General features: G+C 39.4%; 1 protein-coding gene across 1 annotated transcript in view; it reads left to right on the top strand.

Annotated features, from left to right (window-relative positions):
• LOC124623176 overlaps nucleotides 1–24827 on the top strand; it is a 360877-nt gene extending 336050 nt beyond the window's left edge. Inside the window, exons 6-8 of the mRNA XM_047148981.1 lie at nucleotides 7833–7923; nucleotides 11739–15484; nucleotides 24095–24827. Of these exons, the coding sequence (XP_047004937.1) occupies nucleotides 7833–7923; nucleotides 11739–15472 (3825 nt within the window). The 3' untranslated portion in view covers nucleotides 15473–15484; nucleotides 24095–24827. The remainder of the gene's footprint in view (nucleotides 1–7832; nucleotides 7924–11738; nucleotides 15485–24094) is intronic.
• The last annotated feature ends 424 nt before the right edge of the window (nucleotides 24828–25251 follow it).

Genomic DNA, 25251 nt, shown 5'->3' with positions numbered 1-25251 from the left:
CAGGAAGAAATCCAAAGGATTTAGGTCATGTGAACGTGGTGGCCATCCAACTGGACCTCCACATCTGAGCCATTACCCTGGTAATGTTCAGTCCAAATACCGATGGCGGTCTGCAGAACGCAGGTGTTGCGTGAAAGCATGATGATAGGGGTTCAGCCCATGCTCATGCAGCATGTAACGACTGTGCATTGTGAGACACACAGCTGCCTTGCTACGCTCTGTGTACTTCACTGAGGTTCTTGGTGTACGACCTCCAGAATAGCTTCCTCAGTTGCTGGAGTACTGTGAGTCTGTGGACGACCTCTGTCATGCAGTGGTGAAAGGAGAGAACCTGACTCCCGAAGGTGCAGCTCCAGACAACGAAGCACATTTTTATCTGGATGGCATCAACGAGGGTATCTAGCAGCAAATTCATGAGTGGCAACACCAGCCCGGTGGTTATCAGATGCACCAAGGACCAAATAATATCCACATATTCATCATTTGCGTATGCCATATGTCTGCCACACTGGTTACAGTGATATGTATACATGTACATTGGAGTCTGTCACAGGCACGTTACTCCACTCACAACTAGTTCCTGTTTGGTGAACAGTGCATAGAGTATAAACACGCTGTCATTCTTGCGCCCTGTTCCACCTAAAATGCATTACCACTCTGACAGATATTGTTCTGCATGATTCATCCCAACACCACTAATTGTGAAATGTTCGGTTTCGAATTACACTGTTTCCCTAACAGTAATAGACGTGATGTTTCCAAAATCCCATCAATAGAATAATAATAATAATAATAATAATGCATTCAGATATGTACTAAACAGAATTGATAACACATACAAACAGTAACCGAGTTTGGACTTTATTCGCAAGCACATTGCTAGTCCTGTTGGTAACGTAAGGCCCTAACAAAAAGTAATCCACCTGAACGAGGCAAAAATAATAGTTTGTTACTAATTTATGGGGCCGTTGGAGGAGGATACAAGGAAAACAGGTTTCGCATCTAGTAGATGAAGTGGTGCGAATAAATTCACACCCATGATGAGGAAAGGGGCCCTTCCAAAGCTGACCAATCTTCCATTTCTATGATTGTAGTATGTAAGTGCAAAATTTGGAAATTTTTGGTAAGGTCATAAGACCAAACTATTGAGGTCATAAGACCAAACTACACACTACTTAATATAACTTAAATTAACTTATGCTATAGACAACACACACACACACACACACACACACACACTCACACACACACACACACATACACCTGAGGGAGGACTCAAACCTCCAAAAGGGGGAGCCGCACGGAACGTGCCATGTGGCTATGTAAGTGCAAGTGTTTTCTAGATGACCCACTGCAATGGCTGTTGACAATTAAAATGCCAGCTACAGTACTACCTGGACTACATTCACCAAGTAAAAAACATATGGTTCAACCCAGGATCCAACCCTCGACCTCCTGCGCGCTAACCCAAAACTCTACCTCTACTGCACCAACTGTACAGCACAACTACTGTGTACTGACAGAGGTAGTTACCATACATGTGTTTACAGTGTTGCCAGATTGCCACTCTTTAATGTCCTTTTTCTGCCAGATATATTTGCTGGACGACATTTTTTTACCACTGGCATGTGAGGAGTCACGCTGCAAAGCCGAGTGAGCGAATTTCGCTTCACCCTGTATATGTTCATTACACTAGATAAAAAATCAGTCATGTCATATTTCGATGAGGAACTTGAAACTTTTAGCTTAAGCAGGAGCATGTAAAGAAACTATGGCCCAAGTTTAAAAAGATCAGCACTGAATAGATATGCAAAGTGTGGAACAGATCATAATGGAAGGGACCCTCCATGGTATGCAGTCACTGTAAGGAAACGCCTAAAGAAACAGTGACTACTGCATAACAGGTGTAAAACATAGCATAGGACTGTAGATAGAGCGATGCTAAATGAAATGTGTTTGGCTGTCAAGAGAGCAACATGTCAAGCGTTTATTGATGAAAGTAGTAGAATATTGTCAAATGACATATCAGAAAGCCCAAAGAAATTCTGGTCATTTGTAAAGGCTTCTAGTGGCACCAAAGTTTGCGTTCAATCCCAAGTGAGTGATGCAGGAACTGAAACTGACTGTAGCAATGCAAAAGCTGAAATGATTCGGTTAAAATTCAACAAAGCTCTAGGGCCTGATGGAATCCCTATCAAATTCTATAGCGAATTTGCAGCTGAGTTAGCCCCTCTTGTAACTCCAATCTATCATAGACCCAGCGAACAAAAAAACCATGCCCAGTGGTTGGAGGAAAGCGCAGGTAATGCCCATTTACAAGGAATGGTGGAAACGGCATGTTATATTGGATGGAGTCATTGTCAGACATACAAGTAATTTTCGGTGCACCCCAAGGAAGTGTGTGGGGACCCTTGCTGTCCATGTTGTATATTAATGACCTTATGGACCTCAGACTTTTTACAGACAATGCAGTTATCTGTAATGAAGTAGTCTCTAAAAGAAGTTGCTTAAATATTCAGTCAGACCTTTATAATATTTCAAAGAGATACAAAGATTGGTAACTTGCTATAAATATTCATAAATGTAAAATTGTGCATTACACAAAATAAAGAAACATAGTATCCTATGACTACAATATCAATGAGTCACAGTTGGAATCAGCCAACTCATACAAATACTTGGGTGTAACACATTGCAGGGATATAAAATGGTATGATCACATAGACTTAGTTTTGGGTAAAGCAGGTAGTAGACTTCAATTTATTCGTAGAATACTGAATCAGTGCAATCAGTACACAAAGGAGATTGCTTACAAATCACTTGTGCAGTATTCTAGAATACTGCTCAAGTGTATGGGACCCATACCAAATGGGACTAACAGGGGATATTTAACATATACAGAGAAGCACAGAACGAATGGTTACAGGTTTGTTTGACCCAGGCAGGAGTCTTACAGTGATGCTGAAGAAAGTGAACTGACAGACTATTGAAGATAGATGTAAACTACTGACAAAATTTCAAGAACCAGCTTTATATGATGACACTAGGAATATACTACAGCCTCCTATGTATTGCTCATATAGGGATCGCAACGACAAGATTAGAATAATTACAGCACACACAAAGGCATTCAAACAGTCATTCTCCCCATGTTCTATACATGAATGGAATGGGAAGAAATACTACTAACTGGTACAATGGGATGTACCCTCTACCATGCACTTTTTTGTGCTTTGCAGAGTTTGGATGTAGATGTAGATGTCTTAGGAGATAGACTGAAGAAAGGCAACCATGTCAGACTGACAAACATTTTCTGTTCCATTTTTATTTCTGTGATCCTGTACAGTACAAACATATAGTCTGTGTAAGCTGCTTATCAACAAACAATTTGGCCTATATATTTTCTTCCTTGCGTTTCTGCCACTGTTGAAGAATGACAATTTTGTGTTAGCACAACCTCGAAAAACAGTACTAATTTCTAATGGTGAATGATGTGGTATGTAACAATGTGTGTGGGAACTAAAGGAAAAAGAAGGCTGAAGAAGAGAAGCCCAATCATGTGGCAGAAGATTCAAAAGTAACCTGTGTTCAGTAGCGTGCCACAAGATGCCAACTGGAAAACTAAACACAAGATTCGAGAGCTAAAATTAAATCAGTGTACCTGTAAGAGGTGACAGCTGGTTGAGCATAAAAAAGAAATAAAATATGAAGAAGGTAAAGGGCATACTGTGTGAGAGCAATGGAGTCAGGGGATGTCAAAAACACAAATAAAAGGTCAAAGGTATTTTCATAGCTATTACAACACTGGAAAGATGAACTGCTGCACTAGTTTGATGTGAGAAAGAACTTTTATATATTTCTTTGAAAACTGTATCATCATATTCTTCACTTTACTTTCCTTATCTTATATACACTTACAGATTTTTTAAACACATAAATCTGGTAACTATAAACATAAATACACTTGTATTCCCATAAGATCAAATGACTCAGTTATATTTGACTACACCCACATCTACACTCTACATGCCACCTTGTGATCTATGGTGGAGGGTGCTTTGTGCATCACTGCCACTTTCCCTTATCCTGCTCCAGTCACAAAGAGTTTCTGGGAAGAATGATTGCTGGCAAGCGTATGTGTAAGTTTATACTCAATGTTTATTCGCAAGATATGCATAGGAAGAGGCATTATAATATGTTGGTTGATTCTTCTAGGAATATATGCTGTCGAACTTCTAACGGTAAAGCACACCATGATGCCCCTCTGATAGCACCTGACACTGGAGTTGTCAGAGCACTCTATGACAGCCTCACATTTATAAAATGATCCTGTAACAAAACACAATTCTTTGCTTTGGATCTTTTATATTTCCTCTACCTATCCTATCTGGTATGGATCTTAGACCGACAAGCAGTATTCAAGTATTGATCAAATGAGGGTTTATTACACTACTTCCTTTGTGGATGGACTATACTTTCTGAGGAGTCTTCCAGTGAATCTCACTCCAGCACCTGCCTCAACTGCAATTAGTTTATGTGATTTTCCATTTCAAACAACTCTGTACGCAGCTCCTAAATAATTTATGGCCATGATTGCTTTCCATGATTGTTCTGCAACAGTGTAATCATACAATAATGGGTCTTTCTGTCTATATACATGCAGTAAATTAAATTTGTTTTTGTTGAAAGTCAATTGCCACTCCACGCGTGAAGCCTCAATCCTCCACAGGTCTTCCTGCATTTCACTACAATTTTCTAGTGTTGCGACTTTTCTGTATACACCAGCATTATCTGTGAAATGCCTCGTGGAACTTCCAAAATTATCCACCAGGTCATTTATAGAATTTGTGAACAATAAGTGTCTGATAACACTCCCTTGCGGTGCATCTGAAGATATTTCTTTGTATGCAGATAACTCTGCCTTAAGAATCACATGTAATGGTATGATATTCCATATGCTGACATTTTGTTCATTACGAACTACAGAACTATTTCGAACACCTTCCAGAAGTAAAGGAACATGGCATCAACCTGGGTACTGGTATATACCACTTTCTGGATCTTTTGATAAACAGAGTGTGCTGGGTTTCACATGACTGTTGTTCTCAGAACCCATATTGATCTCTAATGAAATTTTCAGCATACAAAAATTTCATACTGTGCAAGCATACACATGCTCCAAAATTCTACAACAGACTGTCACCAGAGACATGGGCCTACAAATTTGTGTTTATGTTCAATGAGTATTCTTGAGGAAGAGAATGACCTGTGCTCTTTTTCAACCATTAGGAATGCTTCTCTTCTCCAGCAACCTGCAGCACACTGCTGCTAGAAGAGGAGCAGTGATCACTTATTTCAATATCTATCATGTTGACATTTATGCAATGATTTAAAGGAGGAACTACTGCATGATCTTCTTCAGTAAAACAATTTCGGAAAAAGACATTTACTATATCAGCCTTGTCTTTGTCATTTGCCATTTTGATGCAGTTATGGTCAAAAAGTATCTGGACATATGGATTCAATCCGCATACTGATTCAACATAAGACCAAAACTTCTTCGGATTTTTGTCAAGCCAGTACGTGGAATTTTACTTTCCAATTTGTTGAATGTTTCACACTTGACTCGCCTCACATTAATTTTGGCTTTGCTCTGTCTTTGTTTGTGTGTCAGGCTTTGGCTATGTTCAGATTTACAGTAAAGTTCTCTTTCATACTAACTGTCTAACATGGCAGGTCAACCCAACCCTTGCAACTTTGTACAGCATGTGCCTTTCTAAAGCATATTATACAATAGTCTAGAACTTAGTCCATTGATGCTGACCATCGTCTGTACTAGCGATGAAATTTTCATGTTCACCATACAGGTAATCTGTTATCTGTTTTAGGTCACTTTTGCTAAGCAGAAATAACTTCCTATCTTTCTTCATCCACCATGCTGATTGATAACTGTAATGGCCTTATGATCACTGATTCCATGTCTATGCTAAATGAGCCAAAAACTTCATTCCTATTGATTACAAAGAGATCTAATATGTTACCTTCACATGCCAGTTACCTGATTAGCTGCTCAAGATACTTTTCAGATAAAACATCTAGAACAGATTCACATGATTCTCTGTCCTGACTAACCATCTAAATCACTTGAGTATCCCAGTCCACAGATGGTAAGTGGAAGTCTCCACCTAATATCGTAACCTGGAGATTTAGATAGAATATTCTTCCAGTTTCTCCTCAAATGCTGCACTACTATTGTTACTGAGGCAGGGGGTCTAATAAGAGCATCTATTGACCATGTTTGATCCATCTTTAACACTATCTTCACCCAAATTATTTAGCATTCAGAATCTGTACTAACATCACTAATGATCATCACATTTTTTACAGCTATAAACATGCCCTCACTACTGGCATTCACTCTCTCCCTGCAATATACTGTACATTCCAATCTGAATTTAGTATTTCACTGCTATTAACACCTGTTTACAGCCAGGTTTCTGTCCTTAGTATTATGTGGACATTGTTGCCACTTATCAGCAAGACTAGTTCTGGGACCTTTCCATAGACACCCCTGAAGGTAACTAATACTATATTAACATTTTCTTTCTCTGATCTGCCATGATGAATGCTACTCTCTTTAATTAATGTGGACAGCATTCTTCCTTGTCCGAGATTAGAACGATTATTACTATGTCTGTGGAGGGATTTCTCTATCCTAAAAATCTAAATGTTTACAGCACATCTACTCCAGTACCCCAGTAGCCATTTCTTGTGCCTGGTCATTTATGGCGTTAAGGGGGAGGGTGTTGGTTCTACAACTTTCTGTCAATGGTGGAGGTAAAGAAACCTGCATCCGAGAACCTCACCCAACTGTCTGAGCCTCTGGTTTAAGACTGCAGGAGCTGGAGTACAGTTTGTTGGTCATTGTGAGTAACGCAGTAACAGCCTTCTCTTTCTCACAGATGCTATTATGAGTAGATCATAATTTTTTTCCTTTCAATCATTCCATTTGTTGGCTATATCCTTTCTCACTGCCCTCTGTTCTCTTTTTACAACTAGCTGACAGCCCCTTTTAGCTTAAAGTCATAAACACCAATCAGTATTATCCACTTGATTTGCTTTACATACTAAGCAAAATTTATTGTACATGTTTTATTTGTCAGGTTATTTGTCTTGTAATTGGAGATGATGATGTGCGTAATGGTACAAACTTGAAAAGCAAAGATTTTATAGTCACCAGAGAAATTAATTGTTAACACTAAGTATACATAATATCAATTTATAACTATAAAACACTGAATTATATAATTCACTGGCACATCGATTTATAGTGGTGTGCAATTCAACAAATTTTGCTTGGGTAATCACACAGATTTAGCAGTTTCAAGAACTGAAGAGTAACTTAAATCTTTACCAGATCTGCCCCACTAAAAAACAAAACCAAGGTTGCAAAAACATATAATTAGTGAAACTAATGGCAAAAAATATCTCTTGACCGAGACTACTTTAACCTACGCATTAAATTTCTTACACTATTTTAGTGCATAAGCATAAAAAGGGCAGGTACTGCAGAATGAGGGGTGATTACCCTATCTGTTGTTGCTATCATATCTGAGTTCTGATATGAAATCCAAAATCTAGCCTACATCAAAGATTATAATATAATATGATTGTTGGGCATTGTTACACTTCTTTACTCATAAAGTAAATAGTAGTAACACATTCCTTCCAAGAATTGTGATCTCTGTACACAATTTTTTAATAGCTAGTAACAAAATATTAGAACAACATGTATCATAATTGTAACTGACTATCTTCTTCCATGTTCATAGATTTCTGCTGGGAGCTCCCTGCCTACAACCCCAGAAGTAAATGAAGAAGCATCTTGTAGGAGTACAAGTCCAGAGGTGAAACAAAGGAAAGGTATATTTTACCAATACCTTGTCTATGAAAGCCAAGGTGTAATATTCTTAATTTTGTTTATGTTTATGAAAAAAAGTAACACAAAGGGGAGTAACAGGAGCTAATAAAGCTCCTTGTTTAGCTTGAAAATCAAGCAAAGCTGGAAAAATGAAACACACTGAGCAATATAAATCTCAAGTTACCAACAGTTATCCATGTGTAATCAACAAATATGTAATTCCTGACAGATTAAAACTGCAAACCAGATCAGGATGTGAACCCAAAACCTCTGCTTTTCATGGGCAGTACTCTACAGACTGATCAATCCAGGCATGATTCACAACCTACCTCCAGAGTCTTAGCTCTGCCAGTACCTCTCTCCTACCTTCCAAAACAGATGTTCTCCTGCTTATATTGCAGACATAGCACAGAACGTTACAGATTATTTCCATAGCGAATTTTTACTCTGCAGCATAGACAGCACTGATTTGAAACTTCTTGTCAGATTCAGGAAACAGTCCCCTAGGCTATGTCTAAGTCAGTTCTGTGCAATATCCATTCTTTGTGGAGTACTAATTCCATATGGTATGCAAGGGAACTTGCGTGAAGTTTGGACTCTAGGGAAAAGGTACTGGTGGAAGTTAGGCAGTGAGGGTATATTATGAGTCATGCTGGGAAAGTTCAGTGAGCAGCGCATTTGCCCACAAAGGGCCCAGATCTGCATTTTGAGTACCAGGTAGGCACACAGTTTTAATCTGCCAAAAGTTTCAAATCATCACACACTTAAGTGCACCGAGAAAATTCATTCTGGAAACAAATATGTTGTTCATGACACATGTCATTTGTTTTATTCTATTATCCAAAAAGTTTTCTGAACTCTATAAGTAAGAGCTGTCTCTTCAGTTCACTTCAACTTAGTACATTCTACAGGACTTGATTTTATACAAGTGCTGTTTAACTTCCACTATGTATGACACTCAAACATTTCTGCTTTTCATTCCATTTATTTTTGGACCTTGCAACTGTTTTCATTTTCATTATTTTATGTTACTTTCTTATATGGATGTGGAATGCATTTCAGAAAAGAAAGTTACTGAACCAACTGAGAATCATGACCACTTATATAACGTATCTTGTAAACATTTTACTTTACACTGAGCTGACAAAATTCATGGCATATCTCCTGATATTGTGTCAGATTTCTTTCTCCCAGCATAGTGCAGCAACTCAACATGGCAGGGACTCAACAAGGTTGGAAGTCCTTGCATAAATATTAAGCCACACTGCCTCTACAGCCATCCATAAATGTGAAAGTGTTGCTGGTACAGAATTTTGTGCCTGAACTGACCTCTCAGTTATGTCCCATACGTGTTTGATGGGATTCATGTGAGGCAATCTGAGTGGTCAAAACATTTACTTAAATTGTCCAGAATGTTCTTAAAACTAATCACGAACAATTGTGGCCCGGTGATAATTCCATCATTGTTAGGGAACATGAAGTTCATGAATGGCTGCAAATGGTCTTCAAGTACCTGAACATAAACATTTACAGTTAATGATCAGTTCAGTTGGACCACAAGACCCAGTCCATTCCAGGTAAATACACCCCACACCATTATGGAGCAACCACCAGCTTGCAGTGTCTCGTTGACAACTTGGGTCCTTGGCTTCGTGGTGTCTGCACCACACTTCAACCCTACCATCAGCTCTTACCATCTGAAATCAGGACTCACCTGGCCAGGCCACAGCTGTCAAGCATCCGACCGATATGATCGTGAGCTCAGGAGAGGTGCTGCAGGCAATGTAGTGCTATTAGCAAAGGCACTCATGTCAGTCGTCTGCTGCCATGGCCCATTAATGCCAAATTTTGCCTCACTGTCCTAATGGATACATTCATCATACATTCCACATTGACTCTGGTGGTTAGCTCATGCAGTTTCTTTGTCTGGTAACACTGACCACTCTACGCAAACGCTACTGTGTTCAGTCATTAAGTGAAGGCTGTCAGCCACTGCATTGTTTGCAGTGAGAGGTTGTGCCTGAAATTTGTTATTCTCAGTACACTCTTGATACTGTGGGTCTCAGAATACTGAATTCCCTTATGATTTCTTAAATGGAATATCCCATGTGTCTAGCTCCAACTAACATTCTGCATTCAAAGTATGTTAATTCCTGCCGTGCAGCCATGCTCAGTTGGAATCCATTTCACATGAATCACCTGAGTACAAATGACAAATCTGCCAATGCAGTGTCCTTTTATACCATGTGTACATGATTCTACCATCACTAGTAGATGTGCATATCACTATCCTATGACTTTTGTCACCTCATTGCATGTAGTCAAACTACAAGAGTAAGTTGAAAAGTTATCAGTTAAGCAGTAAATGACTGTGGTTTTTTGGGCAGAAAAATCTATTTACTTTTGGAATATAGTCCTAGTTTATATTTTTGCACTTTACTGTGTGAAGGGACAAATGGTTAAGGAAGGCACTACACTCGGCAGAATTCCCATCGAGGCAGCCATAAAGTTTTCTGTGAACTCAAAATGCTTTTCGGCCAAAATTGTACTTAGTTTCAGAAATAGAGTGCAATCAGCAAGTGATCTGGTGAATACAGTGGTTATTCTAAAAATGTATACTTTAATTTACTCACTTTTCCAATTGCAACACATCTAAGGTGACAAGTGAATTGTCAAGATGAAGGATTTTTATCCATTGTTGTACACTGCAGGACTTACTTAATTTTTCTTGTAATGAGTGCCACCCTCATTTCTCTGATTGCTGATATTTTCTCTGGTATCAGCTGTTTCATAAACTCTTAATTGCAAATGCTTCAGTGCCACACAGTACACTTTCTCAGTGTTTGATCTGTGCTTCTATTTTTAGTGTGTCCTTTATGTGGAGTAGTACAGCCATATCTCATATTTTTTCTTCCAAATGCTGGGTATGAAGAATCTGAGTCCTTGTAAATCCTCACCAGCTTTGGATGAATTCCCACGTATGATAAACTACTCAGAACAAATATACATTACTGGGATTTATCCATCTGAATGAAATAGACACAGTCATCACTTTCGAAAGATATGTGAACAGAACTATTCAGCAAGTGCAGTTGACACTTATTGAGATTATCATGTAGAATGTATGACATTTACCATTGATATCAATGCCAATATTGTGCAAGTCTGGTAACTTTTTAATGTGCTCTAGTATAGTGAAGAATGTTTTATCATTATTTACTACTGGTAAACTGATGTTCTTTTGATCTAAGTCTAATGTTCTCTCCAAACATACTGTATATCATGTAGCTCTTTTACTTAAGTCATGCAGAAAGGGGGAAAGATTAGGGTTTAAGTTCCTTCTCTTTGTATGATCCAATGTTTATAATTAATTACACACTATCACTAATTTGCAATAATACATTTTTTCTACATTTTGAAATATGACTAAGTGTATATAGCTCTAATAATATTCACATTGTTGTGTGAGTTGAAATATCATGATATTTACATGTCACATTTTTCTTATTGTGTGCTTTTCCCCTCCCATTTCACTACACTGCATGTACAACGAGTTCAGACTTTGCTCTCATACCACAAAATCACTTACATTTATTCAGTGCTTTCAGGATTTTATTTTGTGTTTAACAGTCTTTCTTCTGTAGCTACACCAACGGCATATTTTCCAAATCTGCATGTTACGTCTTTTCAGTGAGCATGGCTCATTATTTATATACATATGTGTTTATTTAATTTAATACCTTGTAATGAAACATTTATATTAAAGCTTGCATGTTCACAAGCGCTGATGCATGGCTTTATTTACTGATGCTTGCAGAAAACGCATCTGAATTTAGCAAGAATGATGACACTGAAATTCCTGCTTGGCCTTCCACTGCAACTGAACACATGCTGCCACCTCTTGTGAATCTGCCTATTGAAATTCAACAAAAATCTGCATCTCTCCCTCCTGGATTAGCTCTCACTCCCGGAGAACATGTGAACAAACTGCCTCGAAGCCGGTCAAATGCTGCATACAGACAGACTGAAGCATCTTCAAGCAGCCGCTACAAACGAGCAGCATCTGCTTCAGAACTTGAAATGAATATGTCAAGTATAATTGCCCTAGAAGCTCTCACAAAATCAAGGGAAATGTTTGGCGTTGTTGGGGAAGAGGATGAAGATGAGAAAGCAGACATTGCAGAAGATAAGGATGAAAATAAAGAAAAAGATGAAAAGAAAGAGGAAACAACCTTTTTCGGACGGCTCTTGTCGAGACGTAGTGGGAAAAAGAAAAAGGAAAAATCAGATGATGTAGACAGCAATCTTGGTGATAACTTAAACAAACAGATTTCAGCTCCACCACTCATACCAAAGCGAATAAATGAAGGTGGGCAATATGCCAATGACTTTTTCACTGATTTTACTTCCCATGCGTCATCTAGGCATCATAATACCAAATTACAGCCACGAAGTTCTGCTGCCTCACGTCAGAGAGTAGAGCCAATTAATTTACCACCAAGTCCTGAAATAGAAAAAAGAGGAAAAGTTCTTGAAGTCCCTGAAGTTACTTCCATTCCTCCAAATGATTATGGCTCAGATATTTTAGTGACTGACAAAAATGATAATGTAAGTGTAGCAGAAAAAGTAGTTCCAGATGTGATGCATGGAAATCTCTCTGTTTCTCCTCCAAAACATGTGTGGACATCACATAGTGCAGGAGGTAGCAAAGAACTTAATTCCACTTCATTGCAGCATATAAATGCAGATAAAAGATCTGAAAGTCAAGATTCTCTCTCCAATGAAAATGAATACAAATCTTCCTTCAGAATTGGTGAAGCACTACCTCGTGAGCAACCACTTCCTAGTGCGTATGATGAAACTGATGAAAGAGAATGCAGTTCCTTGGTGAACACAGTTGAGAAACCAAGCTCTCCAAAATTTCCAGTCAAAAAGTCTCAGAGCTTTAGAACTGATATAGATTTTTCACAGAAAACTCACAAAAAACCAGCATCAAATACAAGCAATACATTAAGTAACATTGTTAAAGAAAGCCAAGATCTGAGCTTTCAGGAAGATGTAAGAGAAGTAGAAGAGACAACAATATCTTACAAAAGCACAATTTCAGCAACAATATCTGCTGATGAAACAAACATTATGACAATCAGTAGTGAAAGACCACTGAGTACAAAACCAATGGAAAAAGAATTATTGTTTTACGATGAAACCGCTACCAATGAGAAGACAAACCTGTTTGCAAACAATGTTTATGTATCAACAACAAGCGTTCTAAAAGAAAAGACAATTGAAAATATATTCACAAGTGTTTCATCTCCTGAAGTTCCTCTAGCTAAGGAAAATGTAGGATCTCTTGAAAAGGCTGCCTCTTCAGAAAGTATCAGTACTGATCATTATTCCAAAACTTCGTCTGTGCTGGACTCAAAACCAGCAAAAACATCCTCAGGTAGTGAAAATGATACCAACTACACTCAACATGTAGTGTTGCCACCTGGCACTGATGGTATCACTATCACACAAACATTCACAAAACATGAAGAAACTAAAACAGACTTAAAAGGGAATGGTTCACATTTCATGCAGCAGCATAACATGGATATCTATAAAGGTGAAAATACAATGGAGGAAGTTGTAAAAGCTGACCTTTCAGTAGACACTCAGCCTTCTATAGCAGCAATAAATGATGCAACTCAACAGCCAAACGAGCTGGTGATAACTGCACAAGAATCAACAAAAACTGAGTCGAATTTACCTGAAATGCTAAGTGGACAAGAAAGTACCGCAAAGAGTTTTGATAATGCCAAGAAAAGTGCTGATTTACCAAAAACATCCCCTGGATTATCTCAGCAGGAAAAAGATTTACTTGCACACAATTTTACTCCCCGACCACAACCAACAAAACGTGAACCTCGGCTTGCTACTGCATCAGAACACGTTCCTGAATTTCTCAGAATCCAGCTGAATCGTGTTGATAGTCAGCCTGCAGTGAATGTAATTTTTGATACTGATAAACCTGATCCACAAAGAAGTCGTTTGAAAAGTATTGATGAGAAGTTAGGTATAAAGACTGAACAGACAGATGAAGCTGATGAACAAGCAAAAAGGACATCACTCATTTCTGAGACATCCCAGGAAACAAATGGAACAACATCTTCCATTAAGCAGAAGCTCTTTAGAGAAGAACAGTTCAAAGCAGTTAAGGATGGTGCTGATGGTAGAAATGTAACTGGAAAACCTGTTGGCCACACATCGGATGGCATACAGAAGATATGTGAACCTGCTTCTACATTTGAAGAAATAGCAAAGCCAGAAGCAGGAATAAACAATCCTGTGAAAACAAAGAGAAGTATATCATTGACAGCAACTCCAAGTCAACAGAATAGAAATTACTCAGTTGTTTCAATATCATCTGAAATGCAAACAGCACGCCACCCATCAAAGTTTGCTTTTAAGAAACAATCGTCTAGTTTTGATTCTCCAGATTCTCACATCCCTTTGAATGATAATATCCTAAATGAATCTGAAGATATGAAGACCATAAATAAGTATGAAGGGTCCATAAGTACAAAAGATTTTGGTACACAAGATGTAGTAATTCGTAAAAAATCTGTGCAAAGGGACCCCATCCTCAGAAAGGAGGAAGACTGTTTTCCTCCTGTTGAAAGGTTTTCATCAGGACGTGAGTCAGTCTGTTCTGAGGCAAGTTCTACAGATAATAGCCACAGGAGCTCAAAATCAAAAGAAACTTTTGGATCAGAGTCAGGCAGTGTATTTGAGAATAGTATGAACGAAGTAGTTCTACGTAAAAAGTCAGTGACAAAAGAGATAGGCCTTAAAAATGAGGAAGAACCTGAGTTACTCAAAGTATTTGCTAGAAGATCTCTTAAACTGAAAGATAGTGATATTGAAGTTCTTAGTCAACAAAGTCTCTCATCAAAGAACCGGGAAAACCAAGCCGTCTCTGACGCTCAGGCAACAAAATCAAGAGATAGTGACAAAGAAAATGAATGTGGAGATTCACCTAAAGAAGAGAGGAAAAAGTTGCCTGTTAAGGAACCACTTGTTGAGTCAAAACACCACACAGACATAGTCCCTGAACCACCTATTAAAGTAGCTGCCCCCGTGAATAATACCCGACACAGCAGCCCAGCAAATTTTAAGTATCAAAGAAGTATAAGTGGAAGCAGCACTGCAAGCAATGAGAACACAAACATAAACGAGAACATTTTATCACCCTATAAAAAGGATAACATGAGCCCCGAAAAACGCATTAGAAATAGAACTGTTCCTGAATCACAGCGCACAGATAGTTGCTTCATTTCTTCAGAAAGAACTCCACACAGAGCTTGGGCAAACATATACAAAGAGAAAGAAATGCACATTGTAAGCACTGAGAGCAAAACAGCAGCAGAGAGACTGAATACTCAGACTGAAAATGAGACTAATGCTTCAGAGGTTGAAGAAAGCAGCATTCCAAGATTCAAGCGCATACAGCAGAGGCGAGAGGAATGGGAGCAACGAGCACAGCTGGCCTCAAAGAGGAATCTGCCTTAGGTGCTAAAACCGGTAAGTGCAATCAAAAATTTAAAAAAAGTATAGATGCTAGAAATTACACATTTCATATCAGTTACTTGTACAGCTGAAAGTTCTAAAGTAACCGACAAGTATGAAATTTTAAGCCTACAACCTTACATTTTTATTTCGGAACTGACTTACTTACAACTGATTCTATGCTTAATAAGCTTTTGAACTTGCTTGCTGAAGTGTAATTAACAACATGTTTCATTTTATACTATGCAGTCAAACAGAACTCAACAACATATATTGTTTTACAGCAGACATTTTGTATTTATGTTTACAAAACTTTAAGCTAAAAATTAAAGACAAAAATTGAAAACACAAATAAATAAATGGAGCTTATATTTGACTAACAGACTGCTAAATAAACACTTCCTTTTGAGTTTGATGAAGTGTTACACAAGATAATAGGTACTATAAGTAATGAGTATGCATTTCACCGTATAGTGGAGATGCTGTCACTGATAGGCACAACAAAAAGGCTGCCACAAAATAAGCTTTTGGCCAACAAGGCCAATGTCCAAAATAGACCCCCTCCCCTCCTCACACACACACACACACACACACACACACACACACACACACACACACACACACACACACAAAAGCATTCTAGTTAGAATGGCTGTGGATAGAAGGTGTTCTTTGCTTGTGTGAATGTCTGTGTTTCTTTCTTTTCAGAAGAAGGCCTTCACTGAAAGCTCGTATGTAACTGTCTTTTTGATGATCCAGCCTGTAACTCAATGTATTGTCTTTATGGCGAGAGGAGTCTGTCCATTCTATAGTATTTCTGGTATTCCAAACTGGATTTCCCATTGTTTGACTTCTTGACTATAGGTAGTTGCAACAAAGTTGAGAAGAAGGCCTGTGACCATTATGTAAACTCTGAGCACATCGTATGTCTGTGGTTTATTGGGTCACTAAACTCAACAGATCACTAGTTGTAAAAAATTATATTTGTGTACATGTGAGCATAGCCCACCATCAGCAAATCTCCCAAATGAAACACCATTTCCTGAAAGTATAAGCACAATATATCCATGCCACTAAGAGTAAAAGTATTCAAAAACATTCACAATTAAGTCTAGATAACATATAGAAAGCTTTAACACATAGTGCAGTGTCACATAATTACAATCACAACACTGGAGTTCAGCTAATGGCAGGCTACTGTTTCAAAGAGTAATTATCAATACATGCCACCCAGTGGCATCACTTTATGTTTGTAGTGGCTTTAAAAATATACACTAAAAGTAAGCAGACAAATTAATATAAAACCAATATCAGAAATAATGTAAAGATAATTGGAGCAATCATCTATAAGAAAAGTAAAACAGTAGTTCCCAGTGAAATCTGCAAGGGTTTATTCCACAAGTTTAACAATAACAATGCATATGTTATTACAATAGATAAATCTCTTCTGGATGTGGTCTGGACCCAGTGTGGTGCTGTGGTTAGGGCATGGCTGGCACTTGGTAATGCTCGGCGGGGCACAGCAGGCACCTGGTAACTGACACTGCAATGAGTGTGGTGTGGTGGTATCCATTGAGACTTGCAGCATCAGTAGCACAATGAGCCAGCTGCTACTGCAGCATGCATTGGCAGCTGCTGGCAAAGTAGCACTGAATCAGCAGTGACCTCCTGGGATGCGGTGAGCCCTACAGGCCACTGAGGGCAATTTTACTCTCGCTGATAGTGGAGTCAGCTCTGACTAGCAGGCTGCAGTGGCTGATGTAATTGCCCAGTGTGAGAACCTCTGCTTGTTTGTGGCTTCAACACAGCCAATGAAGGTAGGCAGACTGATATGTGCATAATCATATGACTATGATCACAGCACTGCTATTGATAGTGTGCACACATACATCTGTAGCCACGCGACTGCAGATGAGGGACATGTTTCTGTGATCATCATGCTGCTATCAGCAGCAAGTGTACAGCTTAGCAGGGAACTGGTGCCTCCACACTGCTGTCAGCAGTGAGTGTACAGCTAGCAGGGAACTGGTGCCTCTGACGAAGAAATGCCTTCAGCCAGCCACCAGATAAACAGCAGCATGGAGGGGTAATTTTAGTGGTTGTAGTGACTCAGGTAAGGACTAGCTATAATACTCCTCCAAGCTTAGGAGGAGATAGTGGGGCGATCTCAACTGAAAAGAAATGACAGAGAGGGGGAAATGGAAGCCCAGAGACCCTGAGTGGAGGGTCCACAAGGAACACCATAAGGAAGAGCGACTGCAAGGGCATTGACAGCCATTAGAACTGAAGGCTTGATGGTAGCTCCCAGGATGCACGGTGTGCAGAAAAACATGCAAAGGAGAGCCAGGAAGGAGGCCCAAAGTGTCAGTGAAGATGTCACCAGGTGTGCCACAGGCATAGGATGATGACATGTGCAAATGATAGGAAGATGCACCACTGAAAAGAAAGACAGACAATGCACAGGCACCCAGAGAAAGGCTTGGGCTTGAAACATGCTGAAACATGCCAAAGATGACACAGAAAGCACAGAAGAACACTAGAAGGACTAACAGGTGTCCCGCAACAGTGGGAAACTGTGATTGTGTCATCGGCGGCTAATGGGAGGAGAGACCCAACCACCAGCAGCTGCTGGATACATGACAGGGCTGGCCAGGCACCTGTAGCTGGTGGGAGTCATGAGCTTGATCATCGACAGCCAGTGGAGATGCAGAAGGATGAGCAGGGTGTTGGCCCAGATGTTGGGAACACTGGAACAACCACATCACCGCCTTATGCGCCCACGCATGGTAGCAAGAGCACAGACATTGGCAGCCACTGGCAAGGCAGTGATTGATCAGCAGTGACCACCAAGGGTGTGGCAACACCAACAGGCCAGTGAGAGTGATGTTGCTCTGGTCTCTGCTGCATTGGCGGCAGCTGGAAGATAGTGCTCGGCCAGTGAGACTGCCTGGGACGATATCGACGGAGTGTGCTGGCATAGAGCTGAAACATTAGTAAGTGTCAGGGACCAAAGGGAGTGATGGGTCACCCAAGGCAGCCCCCAAGAATGTGGCAATACTGATGGACAGGTGAGACGGATGATGAGACTCTTACTGGTGGGCTGCAAGAGCCTGGCGTAATTGCCGAGACTGGAAGAATCATCTGCCTGCTGGTGGCCTCAGCACAGCCTATAAAGGAAAGTGAACTGATTCACCAGTAATCACGTGACTTTGGTTGCAGTGCCACTATGGACAGTGCATGTGCAGTAGCCATGTGATCACAGGTGAAGAAAATAGTTCCATAATGACCAACCCACTGTCAGTGGTGTACTTGCAGCTTAATGGGAAATTGCAGCCCAGCCAAAAGACATCCACAGTATCCAAGATAATGTTGGTGATTGTAGTGGCCCAGTTAGGGTCCAGCCAAAACAAAAACTATAGTCAAAAGTGTACAGACAAAGTACATAAAAAATCAAGTGATTCATATGAGAGCGGATGGGAAAGGGATGACGGGAGGACAGGGATGAGCATGTTGGGACAGGCTCTAACCAATTGTATCTCTTACAAATGAAAGCCAATAACACTGAAAATTGGCGAATCTAGCATTATAGAAGAATAAATCACCTCAAGGTGTTTAGGAAATGCACGAACACCATAACAAGGAGAGGAAGTGGAGGCATCAGGTATGGGAATAAGTAACTTCATTGATTTGTAGACTGTAATAATTAAATTTATAAAACCACCAAATAATTGTAACTGTCAAATAGTACCTGCATCTAAGTGAATAAGGAGTTTCACATCATACTTTATGCTCTCCCCCACTCCCTCTCCCCCTCTCTCGTTTTGTGTGTGTGTGTGTGTGTGTGTGTGTGTGTGTGTGTGTGTGTGTGTGTGTGTGTTTTACCTTTTTGAATATGCTCTGAATACCTAGATTTCAAATTCCCTTGCACAGTGTGTTCTTACTGCATTTGTGCCTTGAAAATGACAGGGTGTGCACTTGTTGAACAGACACTGAAGACATCACTGGGCTGCGTTCAATTAAATTATATGAACATTTTATATGCTAGGAGAAACTCGGGTTTCACAATATGAACCACAATACACAAGAGAGACAAAATATGATATCTCTTTATTCCACCATGTCATTCCTTTGAAAACTCACTAATTTCAGTTTCAATGTTTCCCTGTCTTCCACCAGTTCCCAGATTTAACATGTACTGATTTCTTTGAGATGTGTCCAACACTCCTCAGAATCGTCTGCACTATTCTTTTCTCCAAATCTAACTTTCACACCTCCCTCCAAAATTTTCATTGTTTGGTAAAGATTATACATGATATGAAGAACCCATATTATGATTTTCACACTGTTGTTACAAGGCTTCAAAAAGGGGAAAAATATTGTTGACTGCACCATGTGGTACTTAGGGGCTCAGTTTCTGCACTGTTTTCAAATAGATGGTATGATGCAGAAGCAACAGCTTTCTTCTGTTCCTGAAAATGAAATGTAGTAGTAAAATGTTGACGCCATTCTAATCGGCACGGTGATAAATAATGACAGACTTTCTGATGCACTGTGGTATGAAAGCAAAACGGTGGCCTTGTAGAAGTGTCAGGCAAAGGTGGTTGGGGGGGGGGGGGGGGGGGGCTGCAAGGTTGGTGACTCTCAGGCCTTAGTCTGCAGGAGCAGCCCTAGCTCCTTTCCCCCAAGCTAGACATCAGTGAATGGTATGTAGAGAATATCAGTGCATGGTAGTGGTCCAGTGGGTGGCTGCCCTTGGCTGGGGCTCATCCTACATGCCTATCCCCTACACCAACACAATTATAGAAGTACTACGTTCTCATGAAATACAAAATTTATTTTATGGCTATTTTGTGTATGAGATTGTGAGAGCTATCAACACAATTATAGAAGTACTACATTCTCATGAAATACAAAATTTATTTTGTGGCTATTTTGTGTCTGAGATTGTGAGAGCTATGAATGTATCCAACTTTAGCTCCTTCCTCATGCTGAACAATGTGGTACATTCCCCAAGAATATGGGCCATTGTCCAGGGGCTCATAAACAAATTAGGTTGGAGTCATTTTCATTATGATGAAATGTGTGGGTCTACCTGGTGTGACATCTTTGGGATGTCATTCAAACAACTGTGATTCACTTAACCTGTCTTAATTTGTTAGGGGTGGCTGTAATTTGCTATTCCTCAAGCAATAATTTTAAAATTAAATGCCTTTGTTGTAAGTGTACATCAGCAGCAGCTATTCAAAGATCTAAAAATCTTTTCATGGCTTGTTTGGCCATTTGATCAGCCAGGTGTATGAACGTAAGGAAGAAGCAGCATGGTGAAACTTCTAACTGGTCCTGGATGTCAGATACCAGTATTTAATGTTGGTAACATTTAACAGTGGTTTGTAAGCATCTCATTGAATCACAGCAAAATAGGAAGATCTTTCTCTACTGAGGTGATGCAGGGATTGGGTGATGGCTGAAATTTCAACAGTAAACACACTACATGCATTCAGTATGGATCACTGTTCAGAGCCACCTGTGTGACTGAAAGCAAAGCCAACTCAACTGTTAATTCTTGAACCATAAATGTAGACTTTTTTTGGGTTGGGACAGTATTTGAGAACTGAGCAAAGCAGTCATCAGAAAGTGTTCTCCCTTGACCCCAGAGGCAGGCCAGAAGCATCACAGAATGATTCAGTTACCATGGAGGTACCCTAGGAAGAGTTTTGTGTGCATAAACCAGTGAACGAGGTTATAGGTCATTTCTCAGAGCTTCTATTTTTGTCCAGGCTGGTTTACTTATTCAATGTTTGGTTCATAAAGAGTGTGTCCTGATAGTGATGAAAAAGAACTTAGTAACATATGTGATTGGGCATCTGATGGATTGTTGGCGAAAAAAAAAAAACTTAGTAACATACATGTTTGGGCATCTGGTGGATTGTTATTGCATAATTTACGTGTAACTGATGTCACAAGACTCTTAGTGATGGGGTTCCTGTCTCTTCCAGCAGATTGTTGATAGAGTTCACATGGAAGCTCCAGTTGTCAGTGTCATGCCACTATGGTAGACCAGACTGAGGAAATATTATACTAAAAGAGCAACTTGATCCATACATAACAACCCATAGTGAATTGTAAAAATGTTGCTGAGTCATGTGATCACCTTCCCAATTGGTGCTACTGAGGAACCAGTGTGTATTAAGCTTCATCATGCAGTTGGCTTTCAGTTGACATAAATACAGGTGGCAATCATCAGCTTGCTGTCAAGAAGAAAACTCAGGAAACAGTGTTCAATCAGTTCTAGTAATTTGTTGCCCACATAGAGCTCAGGGACCATAAATGGGCTTTTGATAGAGATAACTGAAGTCCATATTTCTCTACTCAGTTTTGTGCCTTTGGGTGCTGGAGGTGATGCTCAGTAGTGCCTATTGTGCAGCACTGTGCTGGAGGCAAAAGTCGTCCACATATAGTGATGGCAAGACCATCTGGCCCACTGTGGTCATGAACTGCTTTAATACTGATGCCAAACACTGTGACACTCAGAGCAAATACCTGGGATTCTCCATCCTCCTGTTCACATCATCCACTTATATCACTCCAATCTGGACACAAAGCCTAGATAGAGATAGGAAGTTACTTATGAAAATCTGCAGGTGGCCCAAAAACTACATCCATGGAGTGTTGATAGGTTATGATGATGCTAGGCACTATTGTGTGTTTTATGCAGATAAGAGGACACAGCAATTAGGTGGTGGCAATTTACAAAAGTGTCTCGAGCTGTGGAGTCCAAATGTACCAGGGGTTAGTGGTGTATTAGAATGCATGGAAGCCAAATTTGATATCAGAATAAGAGCCCATATGACTTGAGACACCCAAGAATTCACCAGTTTACCATCCTTTCTAATAACTTGAAAAAGTCTGTATGTTATGCTGATTCATCTTTAACTATATGAGGAGCGTGTTTCCTTTCCAGGCTTCACAAAAGGACAATATTCCTTTCTTGTCACTTCCCTTGGCATGTATGATTAAAGCTTTTGACTCTTCTTGGATTTCTTGCTGTGTCAGTTCACAGTGAGCCTGTAATGTTTTGGCAGGCCTGTGCTATACACTTCCATCTTTTGTAAAAGTGCCAATACCCATAGCCGGTTGTCTTTGGCCATTGATGGTGGATCACCACATTGGCCCCTCAATAGCAATTTAACCAACAACCAGCCCTAGGTTTATATGGCTTACATATTGCGCTGATGCTCAATGAAATACATGTCTTACTTCTTCCAATGCAGGTTTATGAACTGCACTGAAGGCAAACATCCCTACCACATCTCATGAGGTTTGGCGTCACACTTGATCTAAATGCCTCCTGAACTGTAGTGTTGCAGAATCCATTTGCTGGGCAGACGACAGACATATTATTGAAATTAAACTTATGCTCCTCCATTAAACACTGCTCAGCAAACATGATTCATCTATAACTTTGTATTACATTGCACGTATGTTCAGTACAATGTACAGAATACAGCCCTGTGTCAGTCTGATGTAAAGACTTTCCATATTAGAAAGGAATGTAACAGATCTCAGATCTACGAAGCCCAAGGTTGTATTTTATGATGCTCAAACATTTGTTAGTGTTTGTTGGTGATCAGAAGATGACTTGATTCCTTCTTGTTTAGAGCTTGACCAATTCTTGTGAAGGCTGAGTTAGCATACAGTAAGAATGCAGCTGGCGAAGAGTTCTCGGGCTTCCAGCTGGGTGGCGATGTCTTCAAACTGCGACGTTTCGACAAGTGACATACTCATCATCTTCTGGCGAAGTGCCTCCCGCGGCCAGGTGGTGGGGGGCACACCGCAGGTATAAAGGGACCGGCATCCGCAAAGTCTCGGCACTTCGCCAGAAGATGATGAGTATGTCACTTGTCGAAACGTCACAGTTTGAAGACACCGCCACCCGGCTGGAAGCCCGAGAACTCTTCGCCAGCTGTATATGCCGGGAAAGCATACATTCACAGAAAGAATGCAGTTATGGTATCTTTTTTCAATCTTTACCTATGTTTCTTTTCTTCAGTGCATCTTGTCAACCTGCACTGGAAGCAATAAGATGGGAGTGACATGCTGCAGTTCATGTGGTGACAATGGAGAGCAAATGCAAGCTGCTCTCCATGTAAACACAGGGTCAGGTGACAAACTGTTGTGTAGGGTCTGTCATGGGGGTTTGAATTTCAGTCACTCCTGGTGACTATACAAGGAGTTGGATAGCAAAATACTAGCATTTTTCCAGAAGATTGGAAGGAGAGTATATACCTTTGGAAACATTGTTCACCTCAGTGAACTGATGTGGGAAGAAACCCAACATTTTTATTGTACTGACATGTCACAAAAACCTTCATTTGGATAACATTCTTATCTGCCGTGTTGACTTTATTTATCTGGTTCATTTCAACTTTTTGCCTCGCAGCCTAGATAACAAAAGGGAAAAAACTGTGACCTCACAAGATCAAGCTATGTCTCTCAGTTCTAGGATGCATTCTGAACAGTACTGTAGTACTTATTAATGTTGTTTATATCACTTTTGTCTTAGTTTAGTTGCACTTTTATGTCTGAAAATCATAATACTGAAATTTTCCTCTCTTTATTTTACAGAATGTAACCCAAGAAGAAACAAAAGAAATGTTCTCCTCCATTGCTGGAGATGGTAGCAAATTACATGAATATTTTGTTACTCACTTCACAAAGAGTGAAATTGGTTTCATGGAGCAATCACTGCAACTACATAAACCATATTTTGTAATGCTAATGGCGAAGTATTTCAATAGTGGAGACGACTGTGTAATTTTACACTTTTTAGATAAAATATTAGCTTGTCACATGAATAGCTTTTCATAACATTTTGTGAGATAAGGTTACATATTTTAGACTTTTTTATGTCCAAAGGTGCATAGTTTCATTGTGGAGTTTTTGTGGTAATGCATTTCAGATGAGACATTTATTTCAAATGACTTATAAATAAATACTACCCTGTGCAAGAAAAATGAAACTATAAAAACAAAGCACGATGGTGAGTATTGGAAGAGAGACTCTGCCACAGCTTAGAGACAGAAAATGTCATGAAGTAGAACTCAGCAACTGAGTTTTTAATAAGTTTGGCTAACTGACCTACATCTCTATCGAAATTCAACCTTTTTTTAACAAGCTGAAGGAATTTGTAACATTAGATATCTGTGTAATGATCTGCTGACCAATAACCACACATTCAGAAGTGATCTTCCAGCAGATATCTTGAAAGTTATTAATGGTGTATTAAGGTCTGAAAACTATGCATTTGAATTCACTTTTGAGCTCATTCATGACAATGAAATATATGTTTTTTTTTTTTTTTTTTTTTTTTTTTTTTTTTTTTTTTTTTTTTTCCCCCTCCATATGTGAATTAGTAAATTATGTAAAGAGAGTATTTCTCCATGTTCTTTCAGTCACAAAATTTGAAAGAGTTTTATTTCATGATTTCTTTTTCTTGAAGCAAGATGCCATACATCAACACTTCTTTCATTTATAATCATTCCACTGTTTGTTCTTTTCCTTGTTTTTGGAAAATGCTTGTAAAATTTAAATTTTCTTTACAGATTCTAGTTTCTGATGTGCTATCCATCTGATATTATGCTTAAATAATTCCACAGCCATTATACACAGTATGTGTCTTCTGTGTTCTGTTCTTTTGATGAAGCAATTGTCATGTGACAATGGCATCTCACATAACTGTTGAATCATTCTTTTATTTTTTCCAGAATAGATAGAGAGTATAC

This window comes from Schistocerca americana, chromosome 7 (genome assembly GCF_021461395.2).
Source record: "Schistocerca americana isolate TAMUIC-IGC-003095 chromosome 7, iqSchAmer2.1, whole genome shotgun sequence".
NCBI classification, from domain to species: Eukaryota; Metazoa; Arthropoda; class Insecta; order Orthoptera; family Acrididae; genus Schistocerca; species Schistocerca americana.
The sequence above is the reverse complement of the archived record's forward strand: the minus strand, read 5'-3'. Positions and strand labels throughout refer to the sequence as shown.